The 21,191-nt window shown below is 62.4% G+C and overlaps 1 protein-coding gene across 1 annotated transcript; it reads right to left on the bottom strand.

The window, feature by feature from the left end:
- Positions 1 to 5,115: 5,115 nt before the first annotated feature.
- ANO9 (anoctamin 9) lies at positions 5,116 to 18,578 on the bottom strand. Its single transcript, XM_086612835.1, has 24 exons — positions 18,573 to 18,578; positions 14,998 to 15,063; positions 14,645 to 14,761; positions 14,232 to 14,368; positions 13,892 to 13,941; positions 13,315 to 13,373; positions 13,027 to 13,109; positions 12,497 to 12,631; positions 12,290 to 12,386; positions 11,870 to 11,930; positions 10,806 to 10,888; positions 10,302 to 10,406; positions 9,940 to 10,104; positions 9,812 to 9,848; positions 9,209 to 9,320; positions 8,852 to 8,909; positions 8,592 to 8,689; positions 8,223 to 8,389; positions 7,590 to 7,742; positions 7,371 to 7,518; positions 6,616 to 6,735; positions 6,291 to 6,384; positions 6,039 to 6,151; positions 5,116 to 5,143 (listed from the first exon to the last, which is right to left on the bottom strand). The coding sequence occupies exons 1-24, from the start codon at positions 18,576 to 18,578 to the stop codon at positions 5,116 to 5,118; spliced, it is 2,292 nt and encodes a 763-aa protein (XP_086468961.1).
- Between the last annotated feature and the right edge of the window lie 2,613 nt (positions 18,579 to 21,191).

The following is a 21,191-nucleotide window of genomic DNA, read 5'->3' as shown; positions in this document are numbered from 1 at the left end:
GGTCTGCGGCGCAGCTCTGCCGGCAGCGGTGATGGCGGCACATCGCTTCCCTTTGGCCCCGCAGCTGCGGTGCCAGGCGTGGGGCGAGACCATGGGTCGAGGTTCACCAGGGGCACATACAACGTGTTCAGCCCGAGCGGCTGGAAAGTGATTTATACCTAAAGTATTAACTGGGTTTGTCCGTGGCCAGGGCCGGAGGAGCAAGGGATGGATCTGAGCCAGCCCACCCGGCTTCCGCACGGGGAAGGGGCTGGGAGATGCCACGCCGGGGTGGCGCGGGGCTTGCCGTGCCCGGCGGGGGTGCCCCAGATGGGTCACTCCTAAATCCTTTCACTCCAATAGCTGGAAATAAGGAAGCCCCAACAAGATGCAGATGGACCGGAGAGCTCGGGGAGGCCCGAAACACCTTCCCGGCTCCGGGGAGAGGCGCAGCCGGGCAGAGCCCCTTCGCGCTGGGCATGGAATGGCAACGGGCACCCAACGGGCAGGCGGGTGTCGGGGCTGCTGCCGGCGAGAGAGGGAGGAGCAGAGGTTAGTGGGCGGCAGCGCGCTCCCGTTCCCTGCATCTTGGGGTGGGGGACACCCCGGTTCCGTAGGGCTCTGAGCATGGCAGGGGAGCATGTGGCGGTTGGCGATGGTGGGGCTGCGGCATCCCCTGGGGCACGGCGGCGGTGGAGCCGCAGGGCTGCGTGCACCGGGGGAGCGATTGGGGCCGGAGAGCTGTGGGGAGAGGGTGAAACCCCACCGAGCCCGGCCACGGCGGCGGCCACGCGGGGAGGGAAGCGGCGGAGAGCTGCGTTTACCTTCCGAGCGTGCCCCGGTGCCCCGGCCACGGGTTTCCCGCCGGCCGCCTCCCTCGCGCGCTGCTCCCGAAAGTGCTTGTTTTTCCGCTTTCTTTTTTTTTAACCGATTTATTTATTTTGCCCCCTCCCTCGTTCAGCCCCTGCCCTTCCCCAGGCTCTCCCGCCGCCCCAATCGCCGGGTGCCAGCCCCGCAGGAGGGGTTGGCCGTCCCTCCCTCCCGCTGCTCCACCTCCATCTCCACCTGAACCTGTGCAGGGGGGGGGGAAATAAATAACTCTGGCGTTAGGGGAGGGAAAAAGAAAAGAAAAAACAAAGAGAAAAAAGAAGGCAGCCAGCCCAGCAGCTGCGGGGAGCCGGGCACGCGCAGAGTGCGCCGAGGAGGAAACACCCCCGGCTCTCCGTGGCTGGAAAAGCTCATGGAGATATGGGGGCAAGACACAACCTGCACGCAGAGCCTGCCATCACCGGTCAGACCAGCTCCCGGGCCGCGTACCGGAGCGTGCCCGGGGGGTCTGGGGGTGTCTGCTCAACGCGGCACCGTGGGCAGAACCCAGGGCAGGGGGCTGCATTTTGGGGCCGCGGTTTGCTCAGCACCGGTAAACTCGATGCTGAGGTACCGAGCAGCTGAGCGCCGGTAATAATTAGCGAGGAGGTGATTAGGGACCCGGCACGCCCCAGGCGCAGGCTGCGCTCGCAGCGGTGGCACCGCCTGGTGCTGCAACCAGCCTGGGCCAGCGTCAGAGAAACACCCGCCTGAGCTGCCGCTGCTGAGAAACGGAAACATCAACGTCTTTAGAATCATGGAACGGTTTGGGTTGGAAGGGACCTCGAAGAACATCCAGTTCCAACCCCCCTGCCATGGGCAGGGACACCCTCCACTGCACCAGGTTGCTCCAAGCCCCATCCAACCTGGCCTGGAACACTTCCAGGGATGGGGCAGCCACAGCTTCTCTGGGCAACCTGTGCCAGTGCCTCACCACCCTCAGAACAAGGAATTTCTTCCTTATATCCAATCTAAATCTCCCCTCTTTCAGTTTAAATCCATTGCCCCGTGTCCTGTCACTACACGCCCTTGGAAAAAGCCCCTCTCCAACGTTACTTACGCAGCCTTAGTTACTGAGCTATATTTACACTGGTGAGATGTATTTTTTTCTATAAGTCCATACACAGCTGCACACACAAGTGCGGGTCACAGGTAGGTCTGCGGTCCTGTTCATGCGGAGAAACACCCCCGACTCCGAATCCTTACTGGTTTTTATGTAAATTATTGGTGCTGTTGACTGCTATGGGGATAAAAAAGGGATAGTGGGAACCTGTTGGAGGGCTGGTGCTCTGGGAGGGCCCCTTGGTCCTCTGCCCTCCGGCCAGACAGCTGCGGGGTTTCTCTGTTGTCCCCAGCACCACACTCACTTTGATGCACGGCGCGAAAGCCAGTGTGACCCCGTTGGCTTTGTGGGCTGATAAAGGATCACGAGGTTCAAACCCACCGCCTGGGGACGGCGAGGGTGTGAGGAGGCTTGGGAGCAAATCGGGAGCTGATAAAACCTTTCTTGTCTATCAGAGGGTAGCAAGAAGGAGCGGAGGCGGTTTTGGTCGCAGTGGTGAGAGGACAAAAGAAGCTGGAGGAGATAAGAGCACGGCTCGTTTCAGCTCCCTGCTGCATAGTTAGTGGCTTCCCACGCGCTTGGGAGTGAAGTTTTGAGGCCGAGTTAACCCTGGTGCCTTTCCCTGCGGTGCTGACTGGGACACGGCACCTCCAGAAGAGCCACCTGTGGTCTGGGGCTGCCCTCAGCCACGGGCACAGCCCCTGCGGACCCACCACCTCCTGGAGGTGCCTGTGGTGGGACCCTCGGGGGGCTCCGACGGTGGTACAGGTTCAGCAGCACAGCGGCTGTGCCCCTGCCCTGTGCTGCCGCAGAGCTGTGTCCTGCCAGGGGGGCATGGCTGCGGTTGGCACCTCTGGGGAAGGAGGTGGCTCTGCTCCAGCGCTGCGTCGGAATCCCCCATCAGATCCTCCTGAGCTGAGGCCATCAGACCCTGCGCCGTGCCAGGACTCGTGGCCCCGTCCATCGCGCCCGGGGCGGGCGCTGCCAAGGCACAGAGGGCTCCCCGCGAGCGGGCAGGTGAGCCAAAGTTATGTGTAGTGTGAGCTCCCGAGCAGCCGATTCTTGATGCATTTAACAGCTTGACACTAATTAAATTTCAGCTACTTAGAGCTGCCAGGTGACTGCGTTCCAAAGCCACCGATACAATATGGAACTGGGGTTTGCTTCCGAGTCCCAGAAACGAGGATATGGCTACAGGATGAGGTGCCACCCAGTGACAGACCTTTAACCACAGTCCCTGCTCTTCTCCGAGGAGGCACAGCAGGCATTTTGCTCTTAAAGCAGTGCTGCCCTGACCCCTCCAGCACGCTGGAAGCACTGTGGCCTCCTGCGAGGCGTACGGCGCTTTGCGCAGCGAGAACCGCTTCCATTACGGGGAGAAGCGTCGCAGAGTTCCGTGTGCTACGGCTCTGGCCACAGTAGGGGCATGGACCAGGCTGACTTTTAATTACAGAACAAGATGAATCAGCCTCAATTAAATAGTGGTAACCAACCTGTGGTGCTCATATTTGCTTATCTGCATCTTTTCTGAGCCTGCGGGGTGGCTGTCACACGTGCACGCACGCGCGTTCACGCCGCGGCACCCTTGTAGCTCCCACATTTCCTTCCGTTTATCCCCACAATTCACCTCCGAGACGGAGAGAGGCTGAAAGGGTGGAGCTCGAGGTTAGACTCAAAAACCAGTTAAAAGCTCCCAGTTCTTGCGAAGAAAAAAGAAGGCACCAAAGCTTTGAAATGCTCCAGTGGATTTGCCCTGGCGGTTGCAAGGGCTTTGCAGGAAAGCCAGAAGCAGAGCTGCGGTCACCTGCCTCGTGCTACTGCCTTCCTCGGTAGCAGAAATTGGGAACGATGAAGAGAAAAGCTTTTTCCCCACCATAGGTTTGCAAACCCAGCTTGGCGAGGCTGCGCGGGCCTGGCATGACGTGTCGTGTCGTGGGGGGTCTCACGGGGCACCAAAGGGCCGTTTCTGCGCTCCGCGCCGAGCGGAGTCGCGTGTTTCAGGGCACGTTGTCGTTCCCGGGCGGCGATGGATGAAGGCTTCGTTCCTTCCGCACAAACAGCTCCGCCTGAGTCAGTAAACCAGGTGCTAAGGGCGAACTGGGCAGAGGGCAATGCCAGCAGGGTGGCAACGTGCATGTGTGGGAAAAGTCACGGTGTCTGGTGACAGGATGTGACCCTGCTCCCTGCTGAGCCAAACCCCTTCCGCCCGCGGGTGCAGGGAGAAGGGGCGGCCCCCACCCACCCTGGAGGGCTCTAAGGGAAGAGATGGTCGAAGTGCCAATTTCTTTTTCATTATCTCACCTGCCAGGACCCGCGCTCAGCCCAGCTCCGGGCTACGTGCGGACGCTCCGGCTCCAGCCTCTTTGGATGAGCCACCTTACAACAAACATGGGTCTGTGGGACAATTTCTTTGGGTGATGTGGATGGCAAAGGAGGGAGGCGGGAACGGTACCGGAGATGCAGCCGCTTGTGTCCGCGCAGGTGTGACGTTTGTTTGTTTTTTTCTAAAATTGTTTATTTACCATTTTGCCGGGCCCAGCTGTGGGTGTGCTTAGAGCAGGTGCAGAGGCTCGGCTGAGCCCGGAGCAAAACACAGTCAGCTCACAACAATTGCATTTTTCCCAACGTCCGTGGAAGCAGAAGGCGGGGGCCGCAGCCGGAGTTGTGCCCGGAGGAGCGTGGTGCTGGCTGCGGTGAAGGAGGAAGGACTCAAGTTCCTCAGCGGTGCAAGAGCAGGGAGGTCACTGCAGGCAGAGGAAAAAGGGGCCAAAGTCCAAAAAAAAGAGCTGGAGAGGGAAACTGGAAGGAGGTAAGTGGCTTTTCCTGCAATGCCGAGTTACAGGTTAAGGCGGTGGGTAACGAGGCAGCCCGCGTGGCGCTCACCCAGCGGCAGCTGGGTGCTGCACTGGGCTTTGTCCCGAGTGCCAGAGCTCTTCCCAGCTGCCCGGCACGGTGGGAAGGCACCCGCTCCGGCTCTGCTGCAGCTTCCTTCCCCGCCACGGCCGTGCAAGTCGGGAAGCATCCTGCTCCTGCGGAGCTGCCCTCACGTTGTCGCTTCCCAGCTGGAGTCCCGGCTCGGTCACAGCCGGGACGTGTGGTCCGTCTCCGCGGGCAGTGCCGCGGTGGTTCCTCCCGTGCCCGTGGCACTGCTGGGCTGGGGAGGGGGGCTCGGGTCCGCGGGGCTCATTCTGCTCGGTGAGCGGTGGCTACACCGCGGTGGAGTACTCCATCATGCTGGGGAGAAAGGAGAGGGGCGTTGGAAAAGGGAACCGTCCGAATCGGGAGGCAACGGGGAGGCGTGGAAAAACATTCCGAGTGGGAAGAGGGTCTTTTGCCAAAAATAAACGGAGAAAGAATGACAGTCTGTTTGTGGAAAATCCCTCTTTGTGGGAAATCCCTCCAGCGATGGGAAGGCAGAGCCTGAAAGCTGAACTGTGCCAGTGTGGTGTGTCCTGTGCCCTGCTCCCCTCTGCACTCGCCGGGATGTGGGGTGGCAGCCGGGGCAGGGTGAGGGTGCAGAGGGGCAGGGGGGGCAGGGAGAGCCCCCCCCTCCAAAGCTGGGTCAGTCCCTGAAGGACAGCAGCACCGGGGTGACCTGTCCTATGATCCTCAGCTACATTGGTTCTGTTTTCAGCTGAAATACTTAATTTTTTTTTTTTTTAAACAAAGTTTAAATGGAAAATTTGGGCAAAATTGCTCCTTGGAGCTTTTCTTTTTCTAAAGGGAAAGCCAAAGCCAAGCAGATGCTTTCTCTGGTGAGCTCCAGTATTGCATTGCCTCAGGTGGGACTCGTTTTGCTGGCCCTGAGTGGCTAAAAGCCACAGCACCCGGGCTAGTGAGCCAGGCCACGGGCCGGAGGGAGCTGGATCCTCCTCGTGGGTAGCACAGCTCATCCTAAAAAAGAGCTTTTTCTGCTGTAGGTCCCTGGTAGTAGTGGCTGGGACGAAAGCTGGGGAGAAGCTGCCCTGAAAAGGGTGCTGGGCAGCTGCCCCGAGGGCAGGAGCTCACAGCCCCACCACCTCCTCCGAGCCCGATTGTGGCCGGATCCTGCAGCCAGGCAGGTCTCCTGCCGGAGGCTGTGCCGTCGGTGGGCACAGCAGACCCTGGCACCTCCTGGGGCATCACCCACCTCAGCTCTTTACGAAGGTCGCTGTGTTTTCTGCCCAGAAATTGATTCTTAACCGACAGGGGGACGTCGGGGACGTAGGAGGCTGCGATCAGTTTGACGCACAGAGCCACGTGCTGCGGGAAGCGAAGGGAGCCGTGGGGCGTGAGGAGCCCCCCGGGCTGGTTAACGTGGCCCGTGCGAGTGGCACAGACCTGGCCCGTTCCCCCCACCGCCATCCCCCCGACTGCCCCAGCGTCCTCCCCAGGCGCTCACCTCGAAGAGGATGAGGAAGGCGAGCCGGGCTGCGAAGATGTGCCAGAACTGGACCGTGTAGCTGTAGTCGTCGGCGTTCCTGTAGTCCCGGTACCTGCGGCACAGCCCCGTCGGTGCCAGCCCTGGCTGCCCCTGTGCCAGGCATCGCACCCACCTCCATTCCCTCTGGGGGGTCCAAGAGGAGCCCCGCTGCCTTCCTCCGCATGGCTGCCTCCCAGCCTGGCTCTGCCGCCTGCCCGCTCCCGGCACAGGCTGGATGTCACGGTGAGGGGCTCGGGGCAGGGCGGGGGGGGTGCCGCTGAGCAGTGGCCATGGCTGCTCTTACCTGCACTCCGTGATCTCGTCCTTGAGAAAGTCCGGCAGCGTTTCGGGCACCTTTGTGTGTGACTCGAAGTCCTGGGTGCGGAAGACGGAGAGGCTGTGGTTGATGTAGCCGGTGGAGCAGCTGCGGGGGGGGGAAGATGGTGTCTGCACGTGTCGGGATGGTGGGGAAGGGGGGGGCTCCTGGTCTGCGGCCACACTGGGGGGTTTGGGCTGCCCTGACCAAAAGCTGCAGCTCTGGTGTCCTCCAGAGGGCTCAGAGGTCTCTGATGGCCGCAGAGCCTCTGTCTGCAGCGCTTGTTTTGACGCTCTCCCCGGTGCGTGGGTTCTCGGGGGACCCGTAGTGTGGTTGTGCGTGGACCACAGCCTCCTGTTTTGCGGAGCCAGCACCCGTCTGGGGCTCTCCCTCCCCTCCCTCGTTACCCATTCTCACAAAGCTGGGGGGAAACGACCATCTCTGAGACTTCTGTCCGGTTTGGCTGGACCTGGCCAGCGAGCCAGGGCTTGGAGGACAGGGGGAGGGCAGAGCTGAACGTGAGCAGGCACTCGGGCAGCCTGGCAGCTCTCTGATGGGACACGGAGCTCTGTTGTTCAGGGGTATCGGTTCCCCCACCCCGGGGGTGCCGTGAGCGGGCGGCTGGCCAGGATGCTGAGGATGCTGCGGCGTGATCGGGAGAAGCCTCCCCTGCTCCCTGTTCCCCTCGCCCCGCTGCGGGGACAGCGGCTGCCTGGTGCCCCTGCCCCGGTGGTGGCACTCACTCCACGCCGGAGCTGTTGGCCATCACGCAGGGGCTGTACGTGTACTTGTAGACCAGCAGGGGAATGAAGTCGGAGGTGATGGCGATGACCAGTCCGTTCCCGATGACGGCCAGGATGCCGATGGCCTCCAGGACCTGCAGCCAGATTCCTGTGGGAGAGGAAGGGTCAGGGGGGCCCCTCTGACACCTCACCACCACCGTGCCAGGGGCTGCATCTCACCAATGTCGTTGGCCTTCCTGGGCACCATGCGCCGGTGCAGCCGCATCATCTTGATGGCGTCCAGGCGGATCTCGAAGAGGTTGTTGAAGAACGCCAGCAGCGGGGCGAGGGGAAAGGCGGCCACGAAGATGGTGGTGAAGCTGTACTGGATGACTGCGGAGGGGGACAATGCCAGGTGCTGGCGTGAAGCCACCCCAGAGCGGACCTCCCATGGGATCCCGACTGCTCTCTGGGGTTGTCCTGCTTTGAGGCTCGTGTCAGAGGGGCTTTGCAGGTGTGAAAGGGGGAGGCAGACCTGTCTTGGGGACCCCACAGGGGACCCCCACCTCTCACGGGGCTGTCGGGTGGTGGGGTATGGGGGGGCAGCCAGGCAGAGGGACTGCCCGGGGTCACAGCCATCACCCTGACGCTCCTGGGAGGAGAGGAAGGTCCTAGGCAGGGGCACAAGGCCAGCGCAGTTGCCTGCTCTCTCTTGTCTTGGGAAGGATCTCCTTGGTGTGCCGGAGCTCTGGGAGCGGGGCTGGGCATGGAGCTGGGTCCCAGAGCTCCCCAGCATCGGTCTCTCTCCGGCCAAGGAGAGCACATGGCTCTGCACCCAGCAGCCCTCCTCGCTCAACCCCCTGCCCTACGTACCCATCTCCAAGAACTCATCAAACAAGCTGAAGATGTTGACCTCGTTGAGTCGGTAGTTGCTCAGCCACTGCCTTTTGCAGGGGTCCTCGGCCTCCTCTTCCTCCCCTAGCATCAGGCTTCGCTTCTTGGGGCGCTGCTGCTTCTTGCGCACCTTGTAGGCGATCCAGCTGCAAGGGGAGGGAGCGGTTTGTGCGGCCGCCTGCAAGGACAGCAGGGCTGAGCTGCGGCCGGGGACATCCCTGGAGACCCCAGGAAGGAAAAGGACGAAATCTTGGCCGAGACCGGGGCTGCTCTCTGTAAGAGCTGGGAAGCTGCTCCTGCACGTGCAGGAGCGCCGGTGAGCGCTCCGCGGGCTGGAGGAGAGCTTACGGGATGAGGTACTCCATCACGTTGCTGATGGTCTGCTTGAGCAGCATGATGATGGCCATCTGGATGAAGAGGTCAGTGATGCAGCCGCTGGGATGGCACTGCAAAGGGACGGGAGGAGAGGAGTTGTGCCCCAGGGGCTGTTTGGCCAAGGCAGGCACTGCAGGAGGATGCTGAGATTCCCAGAGCCGTGCTGGGCGGCAGGGAAAGGAAGAGTGGGAGTTGTGGTGGGGGCTCAGAGAGCTTCACGGTGAGTCCCTCACCTCCTCCAGCCTCCACTTGCCAGCGACACGCACGTAGTTCCCTGGGTGGCCGTTGATCCTGTGCAAGGAAGCGACAACGGCGATATCTGCTGAGCCCCACCGCTGACCCCCGTTGGGTGCACAGCCGGGTGCAGGATGGAGGCCACCATCACCATCCTCTGGGCACTGATGGAGCAGCATGGGGCTTCCCCCACCCACTGTGCCCTCGGGGAAAAGTCACAGGCCGTCCTGAGGTCCCAAACGGGTCCCTGTTCCTGGCAGGGGAGTGGAGGACTGGGCTGGCCTGGACCCTGGGGGGAGTTGGGGGGTGTGTGCCCAAGCCCAGGTCCCCTCTGCTCCCCATCAGCCACCACTCACCGTCCCAGGAAAAAGGCGATGTAGATGAGCGAAGAGAAGTTCGTGAAGAACTGGAAGGTGAAGATCTTCACGGTGAAGTTGTTCTCGCGCTGGGAGAAGGTCCGTGGTTTCTCTGGGGAAGGGAGCAGTGCCCAGGGGCTTGGTCACAGAGTGGTGGGACCTCACCCTGCTCCCCTTGGACCCCACAGCAGCTCTAGGAAGGCTGGAAAGGTGTCCCTGCCCCTGTGTGGAGCCTTCCCTGCCCTCCCCTGCGCCCTTGGACGGAGCAGAGCCCACCTAAGTGGGGAGGTCCCTCAGAGCCACGAGCTGGGAGAGAAGCCGTTCGGTGAGCTCTCCTGCAGCTTGGGGGCTTCCTGCCCATCCCGGGTCCCAGCCCCGCAGGGTGACCACCCCTCTGAAGTGCGACATGGCTAGAGGGTGGCACGTGGGCCATGGATGGGCTTGTGTGCCGGGGGGCTGCCGGCCTCCTCTGGGGACTACGAGCTGCCCAGCACACGCTTTGCGACGGTGGGGAAGGGGCCAAGAGCCCGGCTGTGTTTGGGGACCAAGGGGGGTGCCGCGGGACGTGGGTGTGGGTGGGAGACAGCCCCCCGTTTCCCTTACCCAGGTCGCAGAGGTAGAGAGCCACACGCCTGTTGACCTGCGGGAGGGAGGTACGGAGCGAGCGGGGAGGGCTGGCAGCGGCCAAGCCGGGAGGAGACCCGCTGCCCACCCTGTGCCCCGCGCCGCACCTTGGTCATGACAACAATGGTGATGTAGTGCAGCACGGCTCCCGTCATCACCGCCACCGTGTCGGCTTGCTCGCGCAGCAGCTCGAAGTCGCACTGGGTGAAGAGAGCCGTCGCTACCACCCGGTAGATGACGAGCGCGTGGGCGATGCCAATCAGCACGGCGATCTGCGGAGGTGGAGGGCGGCGGGGTGGTGAGGAGCCGTGCGTGGTGGGCACGTGCTCCGTCCCACCTGAGGACCACCAGCCCACCAAACCCCGGCTCCCTTCACCAGAGCTCCCCTGGACGTGGCCTCAAACGCAACCCAGAGCTCTTTGGTTGAGCATGGGAATGCGGATCGTCCTGTGGTCGCCCCGGCACGTACCATCACCAGAAACAAGAGGAGTACGATGGTGCTGCGGACGTAGGAGTGCTGGTACTGCCGAGGTTCGTGCTGCAAGTTATTGATCAGCTCCATAGCCAGCTCCTCCTTCAAAAAAAAATTCAAAAAAAATCAAAAAATGGGAACGAAAGGCACCAGCAGGGCTGTGCCCAGGTGGTGGAAAGCCCAGGGGTGATTGTGTTAACGGACATCCGAGATGAGCACCCAATGCAACACGCAACAGCGTGGCCAGTCCTGACTGCGTTTAGCCCTTGTGTGCATGGGGAGGTGGCTAGCAAAGTGGAGAGGTGGCTAGAGCTAGCATCTGCTGGCTTGCCGGAGGGCTCCTGCTCCCAGGGCTGCCACATGTTGGCTTTGCTCTTTGTTTAAGTGTCTCCATTGGATGTTTACATCTACAGAGAGTGGAGCTGGACACGGGGGTCCCTGCGACCGAAGGCGTACCGCCCCGGAAAGGGAAGCGCTGAGCAGGAAAGCTGCCGTCCTCACCTCCTCCTCGTCCCACCGGAACAGGTCCCAGTCGGTGACCACGGTGGCTCTCTGCCTCTTCCACAGCTCCAGGAACACGGTGGCTGCAGGGGGAAGGAGAGCGCCGTGACACTCCGGAGATGAAGCCCTCCTGCCGGCCAGGGTGGGCAGCCCTGTCACCATCCGGCCACAGCAACTCGGCCCCGGATGGGTGGGCAGCTGCCTTGGCATCAGTGCCCAGGAGCACCCTGGATGTGCAGCGCTGAGGGTCCAGCCCCACGCGGGGACGGGGGTCTGCGGGTGAGTTTTTGCTGGGCTCTGGCCAGCTCCAGTGCCTGGAGGGGCTTTGGCACAGAGCAGAGTGAGCACTGGGGCTGTTCTGCTGCAGCGGGCACGTTCACATGGCACCAGCCAGCCACGTTATTCTGGGTTAATGGGAAATACACCTTTGGAGTGGAACAGCACTGCACCCCCGCACGGCTCCACCTCCCCAAATCTCATCACAACCGCCTGCTGTTAATTCGCACTGGCCTTCCCAAGCACGTCCCTGTGCCAACCAGCCCCTGGCGACATGCAAAGCCACATCCATGACCTGCCCCTGCCATGGGCACATGGGTGGGATGCTCAGCCTGTGCCCGCGGTGGTGATGGATTGCAATGGGATCACGTCGGCTCAGAGCCCGGGCATCTGCTGCGCGCGTTCCGCAGCGGCTTGGGGAGCACGGAGCACCCTGGGCGGGTGGACGAGGGGTCTGGTGGTCCCTCCGTCCCACAGCTGCCACCGCTGATGGGCAGCTGCCGGAAAAGCCCGGCTGGAGAGGCTGGGGAACCCTTCGCAGGAGGCTGCGGTGGGCGAAGGAGTGAAAGATTCCAGGCAGGAGAGGCGAGGAGCGTTTGGGGAGCAGAGGGCAAGTGCTGGGGTGGATCTGTCCCTCGCCTTGTCTGGGAGGGGAGCTGGTGGCCCTGGAGATAAGGACTAACAGCCCCCGATGGTGAGGCCGTGTTGGTGTCCCGTTTTCCCTACGCCCCGTGGGCTGGTCCCTCTTCCCCACTGCGCGTCCTCAGCACCGGGATGTCGGCACCTACCCCAGATGGCCATGAACATGGCAAACAAAACCGTCCCCTCGTTGTCGATCATGTGGGTGACCTGGAGAAGACCAAGGGAGAGCGTGATGGGGCAGTGAGCGCTCGGGGAGAGGCTGCTGTGCCCGGGGGTCCTCTCGCCACCCCGCTCCCCTCGAGACAGGGAAAGGTGCGGCAGGAGGGGGACGTGCAGGAGGGGGTCGGACACTGGGGCTGGGAGTGATTGATTCTTCCTCGGCGGTGGTGGAGCCCACGATATGGCTACACCTCCTCCTCCTCGGGACGGAGGTTACCGGGGGTCTCCTGCGCGTTGTCGCCGTTTGCTGGGGTGGCTGTTCCTTCCAGTGGCATGGGAGCAGCACAAACTGGGAGGGGTTTCCCCATCCTGTGCCTTGAGGCTGTCCTGGGGAGGGGGGTACCTGCCTTGGCGTAGGTGCAGGTGTCGGAGAGCCGCCAGAACGGGCACTTCTGGTCGCAGAGTGGGCACATGATGGTGTCCGTGGCTTCGCAGATCTCCTTGCTGGAGAGGAAGGCGTGGAGGGAAGTGCAGGGGAAGAGCTGCGGCTCGGAGCCGCAGGCACCGCACAGGCTCAGGAACGGGGCGCGCAGCGGCGCTCCCCACTGCCTTACCTCACCTGGCTGGAGTTGAACACCGTGATCCCGGCCACGAAGACCACCAGCCCAGCCACGGCGGCGATTCCCAGCAGGCAGGTGTACCAGCCCAGCCAGGCGAAGTACAGGGCCACCTTCTCGCCGAAATAGCACCTGGGAGGAAAGGTGGGATGTGATCTGCGGCCAGTGGAAGGAACCATGCTGTTGGGGCCACTAGAAAATGCTCTTCCACTCCCGAAGGGGCTCTCAGGTCCTGGGGTTTGGTTGGGATCGGGAGAGCCAGCCCAAGCGAGCAGAGGAGCTGGAGGAGGTGGAGAGGGCTGTTTCGTACCGCGGGAATCGGCAGCCGGAGCTCGGTGCCGCAGGGACAGCCCTGAGGCCAAGAGCTCTGCAGGCTTCAGGAGAAGCCCAACGCTCGTGCAAGAGCCCGGATCAGACTACTGGTTTAGAAGGAAAGACGGGAGCCTGGCGACGGGCGCAGAGCTCCCGGGCTGCGGGTGGGAGCTCTGGGTTAGACGGACGTGCCGTGCCTCGTCTATCTGCATTACCTGATCTTCTCGATCGGCTGTTGGCAAAATATATCTCTCCAGCGAGCCCATTTCTCCTTCAGGAATTCCCTCACCTCTTCTTTCTGCGGAGCAGAGAAGTTGGTGGGATATGGGAATATCAGCACGACCCTAACCCCAGCCCAGCTGCCCGGCTGCCGGCGGGCGCTTTGCCGTACTGTCACCCGGAGGGGTCTTGATGCCGTCCCTGTTTCCCAAAGCTCTCCCTGGCCCCATCCTGCCCCTCCAGCTCCCACGGCTTCTCCTGCGGGCACCACGTGCTGGCCTCACCTCGTGCAGGGGAAACGCTGCCTCGAAGACCTTCTTCTTTATCAGGTCGTGCAGCTTCTCTGGTGGCGGAGCGGAACGGAGAGGATTAGTGGAGATTTTCTCCCGCCCTGTCTGCTCCCCACCGGGCAGAATCATCCCAAACTTTTTTTGGAGCCTTTGAGGAGGGCCTGGGAGAGGCTGAGCTGCTGCAAAGGGCTCAGCACTAATCCCTGCGGTCGTGCAGCTGTGCCAGGCTGCCATGGGCTGCGTGGCAGTGGGCGCTGGGCACAAGCCAGGTGGGCAGGTCCCTGGAGAGGGCTGGAGAGCCGGCACCCTGTGCCGTCCTGCTCATCCCGGTGTGCCGGAGAGGGGTGGGTGAGCTCTCCCAGGGACACCGGAGCGCGGCAGGGGGCTGGGGAGAGGGAGCAGGTTCCTGCAGCCCAAATTTCCTTGTCCGAGCTGCACCCAGGCTTCCTCCCGCCTTCCGCATCCTCCCTATGGGTGGCGAGGTGGCCAGAGGTGCCTGTGCCCACCCCGGGGCTGGGGCTCTGCTGCGGGTCCGGGCTGAGTGTCGCCGCTGCCAGCCCCGCTCCCTTACCGAGGTCGGGTGTTGTCGTGTTCTTCAGGATGAAGTTCACAATCCGGATCCTGAGCAGGGAGAAACAGGGATGAAAGGCTGCTCTGGGGCTACGGATCTGTGTTGTGCGGCCCTGGGAAGCAGGGGAGGGAAGGGAGGTGTGCCCCAAAATCCGGGGAAGGAAGGGGGGAAGGAATGGGGAGCTGGCTGTGGAGCGAGAAGCTGGCAGCTTTGTAGGTGGAGGTGGCTTTTGGTGGAAAACGGGGAGCCGGCAAAGCTGTGAGCTGAGCTGGAAAATGGGTGCTGGCGCGGAGACAGGGCAGTGCAGGATGCTGGCAGCCCAGCCCAGCCCAGCACCCACCTCGTGGTCACTGGGACGTCATGGGAGACATCAGAGCTCTGCAGCCTACTGTCGGGGTTCCTCAGGAGCCACTGGTATTTCCGGAAGATCTGTTTTGGGGCACGGACCCCATAAAAGAGCTTCTTGTCCTCAATTTTCTAGTTGGTGGGAGAGAAGGGCCGTTAGAATGATGCTGGCAGAGCCGGAGGGGCAGGGACGGGGCAGAGCCACGGGGGACAGGGGCCACGGGAGCCCTGGGGCCGCGGTCTCCCCGGCTGAGCGTGCAGGATGGTTTTTCAGCACTGATGTGGTGACCGACTCGATGGTTCAGGTCTCTCCCGTCTCCTGGGATGCAGGAGCCCAGAGCAGGCTCAGCTCCCGGGTACCACAAGATGTTCAGGTATCCGCTGCCTTTCCCTCCTACAGCCCCTCACCTTGATGGTGAACCCCTTTTTGCTCAGCTCGTCCAGGAACTTCTTCCTCTTGATTTCCTTCGCGCTGCCCACCTCATGGATGTCGCTCACCAGGACAAAATCCCACTTCTCTTCATCCTGCCCGCAGAAAATGCCAGGGAATTAGTGAGGGTGGGAAGCCGAGAGCTCTCCCTCTCGGCTCCAGCCTCTCAGTGGTTTGGATCTTCATTGTGACCGTGTAGAGGGGCCCTGGGAACTGGGAGGGAGCAGGAGAGTGGGGATGGGGAAACTGAGGCAGCTGCTGCCCTGCCCCTGCCCTGCTCCCCTCTGAGCTGTGCCGCGCTCGCCGCGAGCGCGGAGGGAGCAAAGCTTACCGGGGGGGCAAACGGGTCCGAGTCTTCGACGGGAAAATCCCTCCAGGGAGTCAGCAGAATTTCATCCTGTGGAACAGAGAACAAGCTGGTGTGAAGCCTGCACCAGTACGCTCCTGCTCTCCAGTTGGGGTCTTCCTGAGCCACATACGGCTCCGTGTTCAGGGATCCCAAGGGGCTGTGGCTCCGTGAGCACAGGCAGCCGCCTCTCGAGCTCCTCTAATACCAATTTATGGTACCCTGGGGTCGGAAGGGAGCCAGGCAGGACGGAACCTCCCCCGCTGCTCCGGACTTTGTTCCTTCTTGTTTCACCTGGTGCCCTGACGTTTGCACTGGGAGAGTCAACACTGAGCTCTCTCCGTGCTACGGGGTTTTTTTACGGTCTTTAATCGACCTTTTCCCCTCCATAGTCCTTCCTTTCCGATAGGGCACTGGTAACTTTTTGGCGAGGGTGGGGAAAGTGGTTTTGACTCCCGGCGAAGGGAGAGTGGGATACGGACGGTCTGCGGCTCGTGCGACCCTGCGGACGGCAGTGAAGCGGGTGGGGGGAAAACGAGTCCTTGGAAAAGACGGCGGATGCTGCCATGAGCAGCCTGGGATGCCCTGGACCTGGTGGGCATCGGCTTCGAAGCCCTGCATCCCTGTCCTCTGCGCCCAGCTGCCCCGCTGTCACCGCAGCCGGGTCCTGCAGCCACAGCTCCCTCTTGGGCAAGAGGGCATCAGTCCGACCCGTCTCTCCGCGGGTGGGCAAGAGCTCGCCGGGCTCCGGATCCCCAGAGATGCGATGAGTTCCACAGACAGGCTCTGTGGCAGGGGATGGGTGCTGTCTTAAACCCGGCATTTTTGGGGTTTTCTGCAGTTCCCTGATGTGACCCGTGGTGCAGCCCTGTGGACAGTTACGCGGCTGTTCCCGGGGGTGCAGTGACGCAGCACGGGAGCGGGAAGGAGCTGCTGGGGGACGGGAATATTGTCAGTTCGTGGTGCCACTGAAGCTGCTGTGACCTGGAACGGCGGCTGGCCAGACAGGTTCCCCCGGCTGCCATCCCGGGCACGGGGCGGCGGTGGGGCACCGTGCCCGGACGCGAGATCGGGATCTCGAGCTTTCGCTGCAGAATGAGGCCACGGGAGCAGGAGAGGCCGGGATGAGGGAAGGGCTGAAACGCTCCGCCAAATCCACCCTGGTGTGGAGATGGGGCCCGGGCTTCACCGGAGTAGAAGCACCATGGGGAGACCGACTGAGCACCAGCCGGAGCGGGGAGGCTGGAGAAGAGGGATGTTGTCCCGCAGTGCTGCTGGGGCAGTGAGGACCAGAACGGCTCAGTGCCAAGAGGAGCCCCGGTTTAGGCTGATGCGGGGCGGGGGTAGTGGTCTTCTGCTCCGCCAAAGCCCTGAGCAGGCTTTGTGGGGGGAGAATTGGGTTTTGGCTTGGGCTGGTCCCCCCGGGTGCCAAACTGGTGCAGCTGCTCTCACCATCACCAGCCAAGAGCCCTCTCTGGGCATGGGGAGGGAGCAGGAGCCCCAGCAGGCTCTACCCCGGTGACGATGCTCCGGTGCTGGCACAGATCTGCAGGGGCTGCCGGCCCCCTGGATCTCCCGGTGATCCCTGCGAGGTGGACGGGAAACCACCCTTTGGGGACTGAGGGGTTTCAGGGTGGTCCCGGGTGCCGCTGGGGTCGGCACCTTGGCACAGCTGTCCTGCTGGTGTGACCCCACGGAGCTCAGGATGAGGTGAATGGAGCCGCTGGGATGGCGGCGGCTGTTCCCAGGAGGCTCCCAGCCCCGCTGCCTGCGGGCACAGTCCCCTGCGCTGGAGCGAAGCGTCCCAGGCAGCACAACCGTTCCCTGGGGAAGAGGCTGAGGGGTTCCCAAGGCAGGGGCACAGGTGGATGTATCCGGCCATGGGGCTTGGTCCCATGGCCAGGTTGGAGGGCTGGAGTATCGGGAGCATCGTTATCTCCAATCCCTGATGGTGCTGCCGGCCCCTGAGCCTGTGCCTGCCCGTGGGTTTGGAGCTGGACCCGGACCCGCAGAGCTTCAGCACAGCATCCTTCCTCTGCCAGTGCTCCCAGTCAGAATATCGCTGGTCTCAGACCTGGCACAGCCAGGCCCTGTCCCTGCTTCTCCCGAGACAGCTGTTCCCGACATAGTGAGCGCCGGTTTTAATCCCGTGAGGGACTTGTTGCTTTCCAATTTCCCAATTAACCCCCAGGAATCAGTGGGGATGTGTCTCAGGCCGCCCGTGCACGGCCCTCCAGGCAAGAAGGATGTCGTGGTGTGGGATCTGGCTGTTCTCTGCGTTCCCATAGCAACGTGATTTTCTGCCTGGTACCCGCTCCGCGGGCACCGCCAGCGCCTCCGCGTAGGACCGAAAAACGGGGAGGAATTTGCCAATTATTTGCAGATTAGCACAGGCGATTCCCAGTTCTCACCTCTGGAGCTGTAACAGATGATGGTACGTGGGGCAGCGGGGGAAGGCAGGGATTTGGGATCACTGGTACTCCCACACCTCTGGGTTTTTGTCCCGTGGGAGCAGCAGTGCCGGCAGATCACAGTGGCTCTGCTCTGGCAGCACAAGGCAGTCGGGTCGGCTCCACCTCGGCTCCGAAGCGTTCGTGTGAACCCTGGACTCTCATCCCTGCTATCGGGGAGGCCGGCGCCTGTCCCGCTCTTTCCTGCCCACGGTTGGAGCAGGGACGGGGCCGAGCCGTGCAAAGGTGTGGGAGAAGCATCCTGCGCAGCGGGAAGCAGGAATTGATGTTACAAAGGGTTCGGGTGCCCTTGGAGCGCACCCGGCTGCGCTCCAGCTGTACCGGGGGGTCCTCGTCCCCGCGTCAACCCGCTGCCCCGCGTGGGGTTACCGGATCCTTTGGAGAAATGGCAACAGGCACCTGGGGGGTGGTAACTGGGGTGACAGACCTGGGAGGGATCTGGCAGCTGTGTTTTCCTTTCTGATGGTGGAGCGCTGAGGGTTTGGGTGGTTCCCATCGCCCACACCGGGCTGATCAAGCCGCTCTTATCTCCGGGGATGTTCCTTACGAGCGCGTCCCTCAGCGCGCTCCCACCTCACCGCATCGTTTCCCGAGAAAGGCGACAATCCCTAATGGAAGGGGCGGACGGTTCTCCCGCACGTTCACCAGCTTTCCCAGCCTGTCAGAGTTTCCCTGGCTTTTCAAGCAGAAGAAACCCACATCTTCCCTTTCAAGCCGGCAAAACAGAACTCCGCAGCCCCCCGCCTGCCCTGCCTTCCTTTTGGGTGCTCCCGAAACTCCCGGGGCCATCGCCTCCGCTGCGCTCCGCAGCGCCTGACGTTGTACAAGGAAAACATCTGGGCTCGGTCCGAACCCTCCCTCCTCCGACCTGAGCTCCGGTACCGACGTGCGGGACCAGGTGTGATTCCCCGCTCCAGCCAGACCCCACTGTGGCAAACAGCCGCCCCGGCGGCACGCGCTGCCTTCCCCGTGGCGGGATGGGGATTACGCGCCGGGAAGAGGAGCGGGAGTTGTGTGGCAGTTCGAAGGCTGGAGGCACGCGGGCGGTGGGGGGCAGCCCCCGGGAATGGCTGGAGGTTTGTCTCCTACCTGCATGGCGGAGGGCAGAGCCGGTCTCCTTCCCCCGCCGTCCCTGGGCCGCTCCGGGCAGGTCTCCGCGGAGCCGCGTGCCCGTGGGGAGGGCGGCGGAGCGCAGGGTCTCCCCGCCGAGCGCCGTGCCCTTCCCCGGCTCCTTCGCCCCAGCGCTCATGTGAGCCCGGCGGGGACGTGACTTCCGTGTGTGCCTCGCCTGCCCCGGGAGGAGCTGCCCGCGCCTGGCAGCCGGCAGGTTCCGCGGAGGAGGAGGCGGGAAAGCCGCCCTCCACCCGCGCGTCGAGGGGCGGCGAGCCCAGCGCCGCCCAGCACCGGCTCTCCTGCCAACCCCGGCTGCCCCTCGGTGCCAGCGCCGCTCGCCAGACCCTGCGGATGTTCCAGGAAAGGTGTAAGGAGCAGCCGGGAGCAGGAAGGAGGCACCGGCAGAAGCTCTAGAAAGCGTTCAACTGGCTCATCCAAGGAGGGAGAAACCATTAAACCCAAAAAGAGGAAATAAAGCTGAGCTGTGGGTAACCTCGTCCTTGAGCTGGAGTGTGGGATCCATGGAGAGATGGGATGGGATGGGATGGGATGGGATGGGATGGGATGGGATGGGATGGGAGAGATGGGATGGGATGGGGATGAGACAGGATGGGATGGGATGGGATGGGATGGGATGGGATGGGATGGGATGGGATGGGATGGGATGGGATGGGATGGGATGGGATGGGATGGGATGGGAGCAGTGCAGGCTTTGAGACCAGATGGGATGAGGCCGAGAGTGAGTTTATTAACAGCCAGGGCAAGGAAAGGAGGCGAAGCAGAAGCTTCCAGAGCAGCAAGGAGTCTGCTCCAAGAGTTTTCCCACTTGGATGCAGCCCTCTTCCTCCCTGCCTTGGACAGTGGCCTGGTTTGCTCTCCGCCACTTTGTTTTCCTTTGGAAAACTCTCCTGTAAACCTCAGAGAAAACGTGCCTGGCTGGAAAGGCTGAGCAGAGACCAAGAAGTTCTTTCTTCACGCCTCGCTGACTGGCAAAACTGCGCTGGAAGTCGTGCCTGTCCTTTCCCCGTGTGGAATAGCGCTGTGGCACGAGGGGCACTGGGGTTTGGTGTCAACCGTTACGGGAACGTCTGTAAGTATTCTACAGCCCTTAAGAGCAGGCTCTTTACAGAAACAGTGAGTGGAAAGGTCGGGATGTGTAAGCCGGGTTTTCTGGGGGGTTTTGTTGCTTTAGTTTCTGACACAAGAGCGGCTGCCGTTCCTGGGGAGGCAGAAGGGCCGTGGCTGCTCCGGGTTCCCCCGTGCTCTCCCAGAGCATCGCTGGGTCCCTCTGAGACAAAGCGAGCGCTGGGGCCGATGCCGCCGGCGTCTGCAGAGCGATGCTCCCAGTCCAGCTGCGACTGCTCCACAGCCCTGAAGAGACTCCGAATCAGACTCAGAATTTTAAAAAAAGAGGGGGGCAGGGGAAAGAAGAAAAAAAGTTGTTTGCCAAACTTCCTTCTGTGTGCAAAAGGACGAGCCGGTGGGGGCAGGCGCGGGCAGACCTTTAGCCTCCCCAGGGCAATCTGCAGGGCTGGCCGGGAGGGGACAGCCGCCTTTATCAGCAGCAGCTCCCATGGGTGTGGGAGAAGGTGTGGGTGTTTGCCTGGAGGGAGAGCACAGCCCCATGAGACGGGCCCCGTGGTGCTTCCCATGCCTCCTGACAGACAGCCGGAGCGTGGCTGGGCTGAGCGGAAGCGGGGTGATGCGTAGGAGGGGCAGCCACGTTGTCGCTCCACCTGCACATCTGTTTCTTCCTCCTGCAAACGGTGCTGGGCAGGGCCAGCAGGACTTTGCTCTGCAGCTCACCGAGCGTGGGCATCAGCAGCGGCCCCAGGAGCTCACGGGCTTTGGCAGCCCCTGGGGAAGGGGGTCCGTGCCTGCAGAGGGGCTTTGTCCCTGGCATCCGGCCCTCGCAGCATCCCTCATGGCACTCAGATGGGACACTGCACTTCTTCTTCAGTTCAGGAGGAATTTGGCTTTGCCCAGGCAAGATTTAGCTCCTTCTGCAGCAGGGCAGGTGATCAAACTGACGGTGTTCCTCCTTCAGCGCCTTGCTCCCCAGGCAGCCCCTCTGCAGGCCGCTGCCTTGGCATTTGCTGCTCTCGGGCTCTGGTGCTGAGGATGGCAGCAGGGAGAACTGAAATCGGGGATGGAGGTGATGGACCTTCATCTGTTGGTGAAAAATCTGCTCCAGACACGACGTGCTGCGGGGCCCTGGGTCGTACGTGTGCCAAGGAGCTGCAGCCGCACGATCCCTCTGTAAGCAGACAGAATTATTCCAGATATTGTCACCCTCAGGCCTTTATTGCCGCTGGCACCGCTCACGTGTTCCTGACCTAATCCACTGCCTGAGGGACTCCGACCACTCTGGGCAGCGGTTTGGCCCCGCTGAGCGCGTCGGCATCGGCACTCCCCGGGAGCACCCCTGAGCCGTTGGTCCTATCTGGATTGGAGATGATGATTTCTGAAGAATTTTCATCCTGCCCAGGTCTGTTGTTGCTCCAAGGAGCTGGCTGCTCAGCTTCACAGGAGAGCCCAGCACCAGAGAGGTGCTCAGCTCCTACAGGAAACACGGATCCAGTTTGTGTAACGAGG

Source organism: Tauraco erythrolophus, chromosome 6, assembly GCF_009769465.1.
Source record: "Tauraco erythrolophus isolate bTauEry1 chromosome 6, bTauEry1.pri, whole genome shotgun sequence".
Lineage (NCBI taxonomy): Eukaryota > Metazoa > Chordata > Aves > Musophagiformes > Musophagidae > Tauraco > Tauraco erythrolophus.
This window is presented reverse-complemented; position numbering and strand designations above follow the sequence as displayed.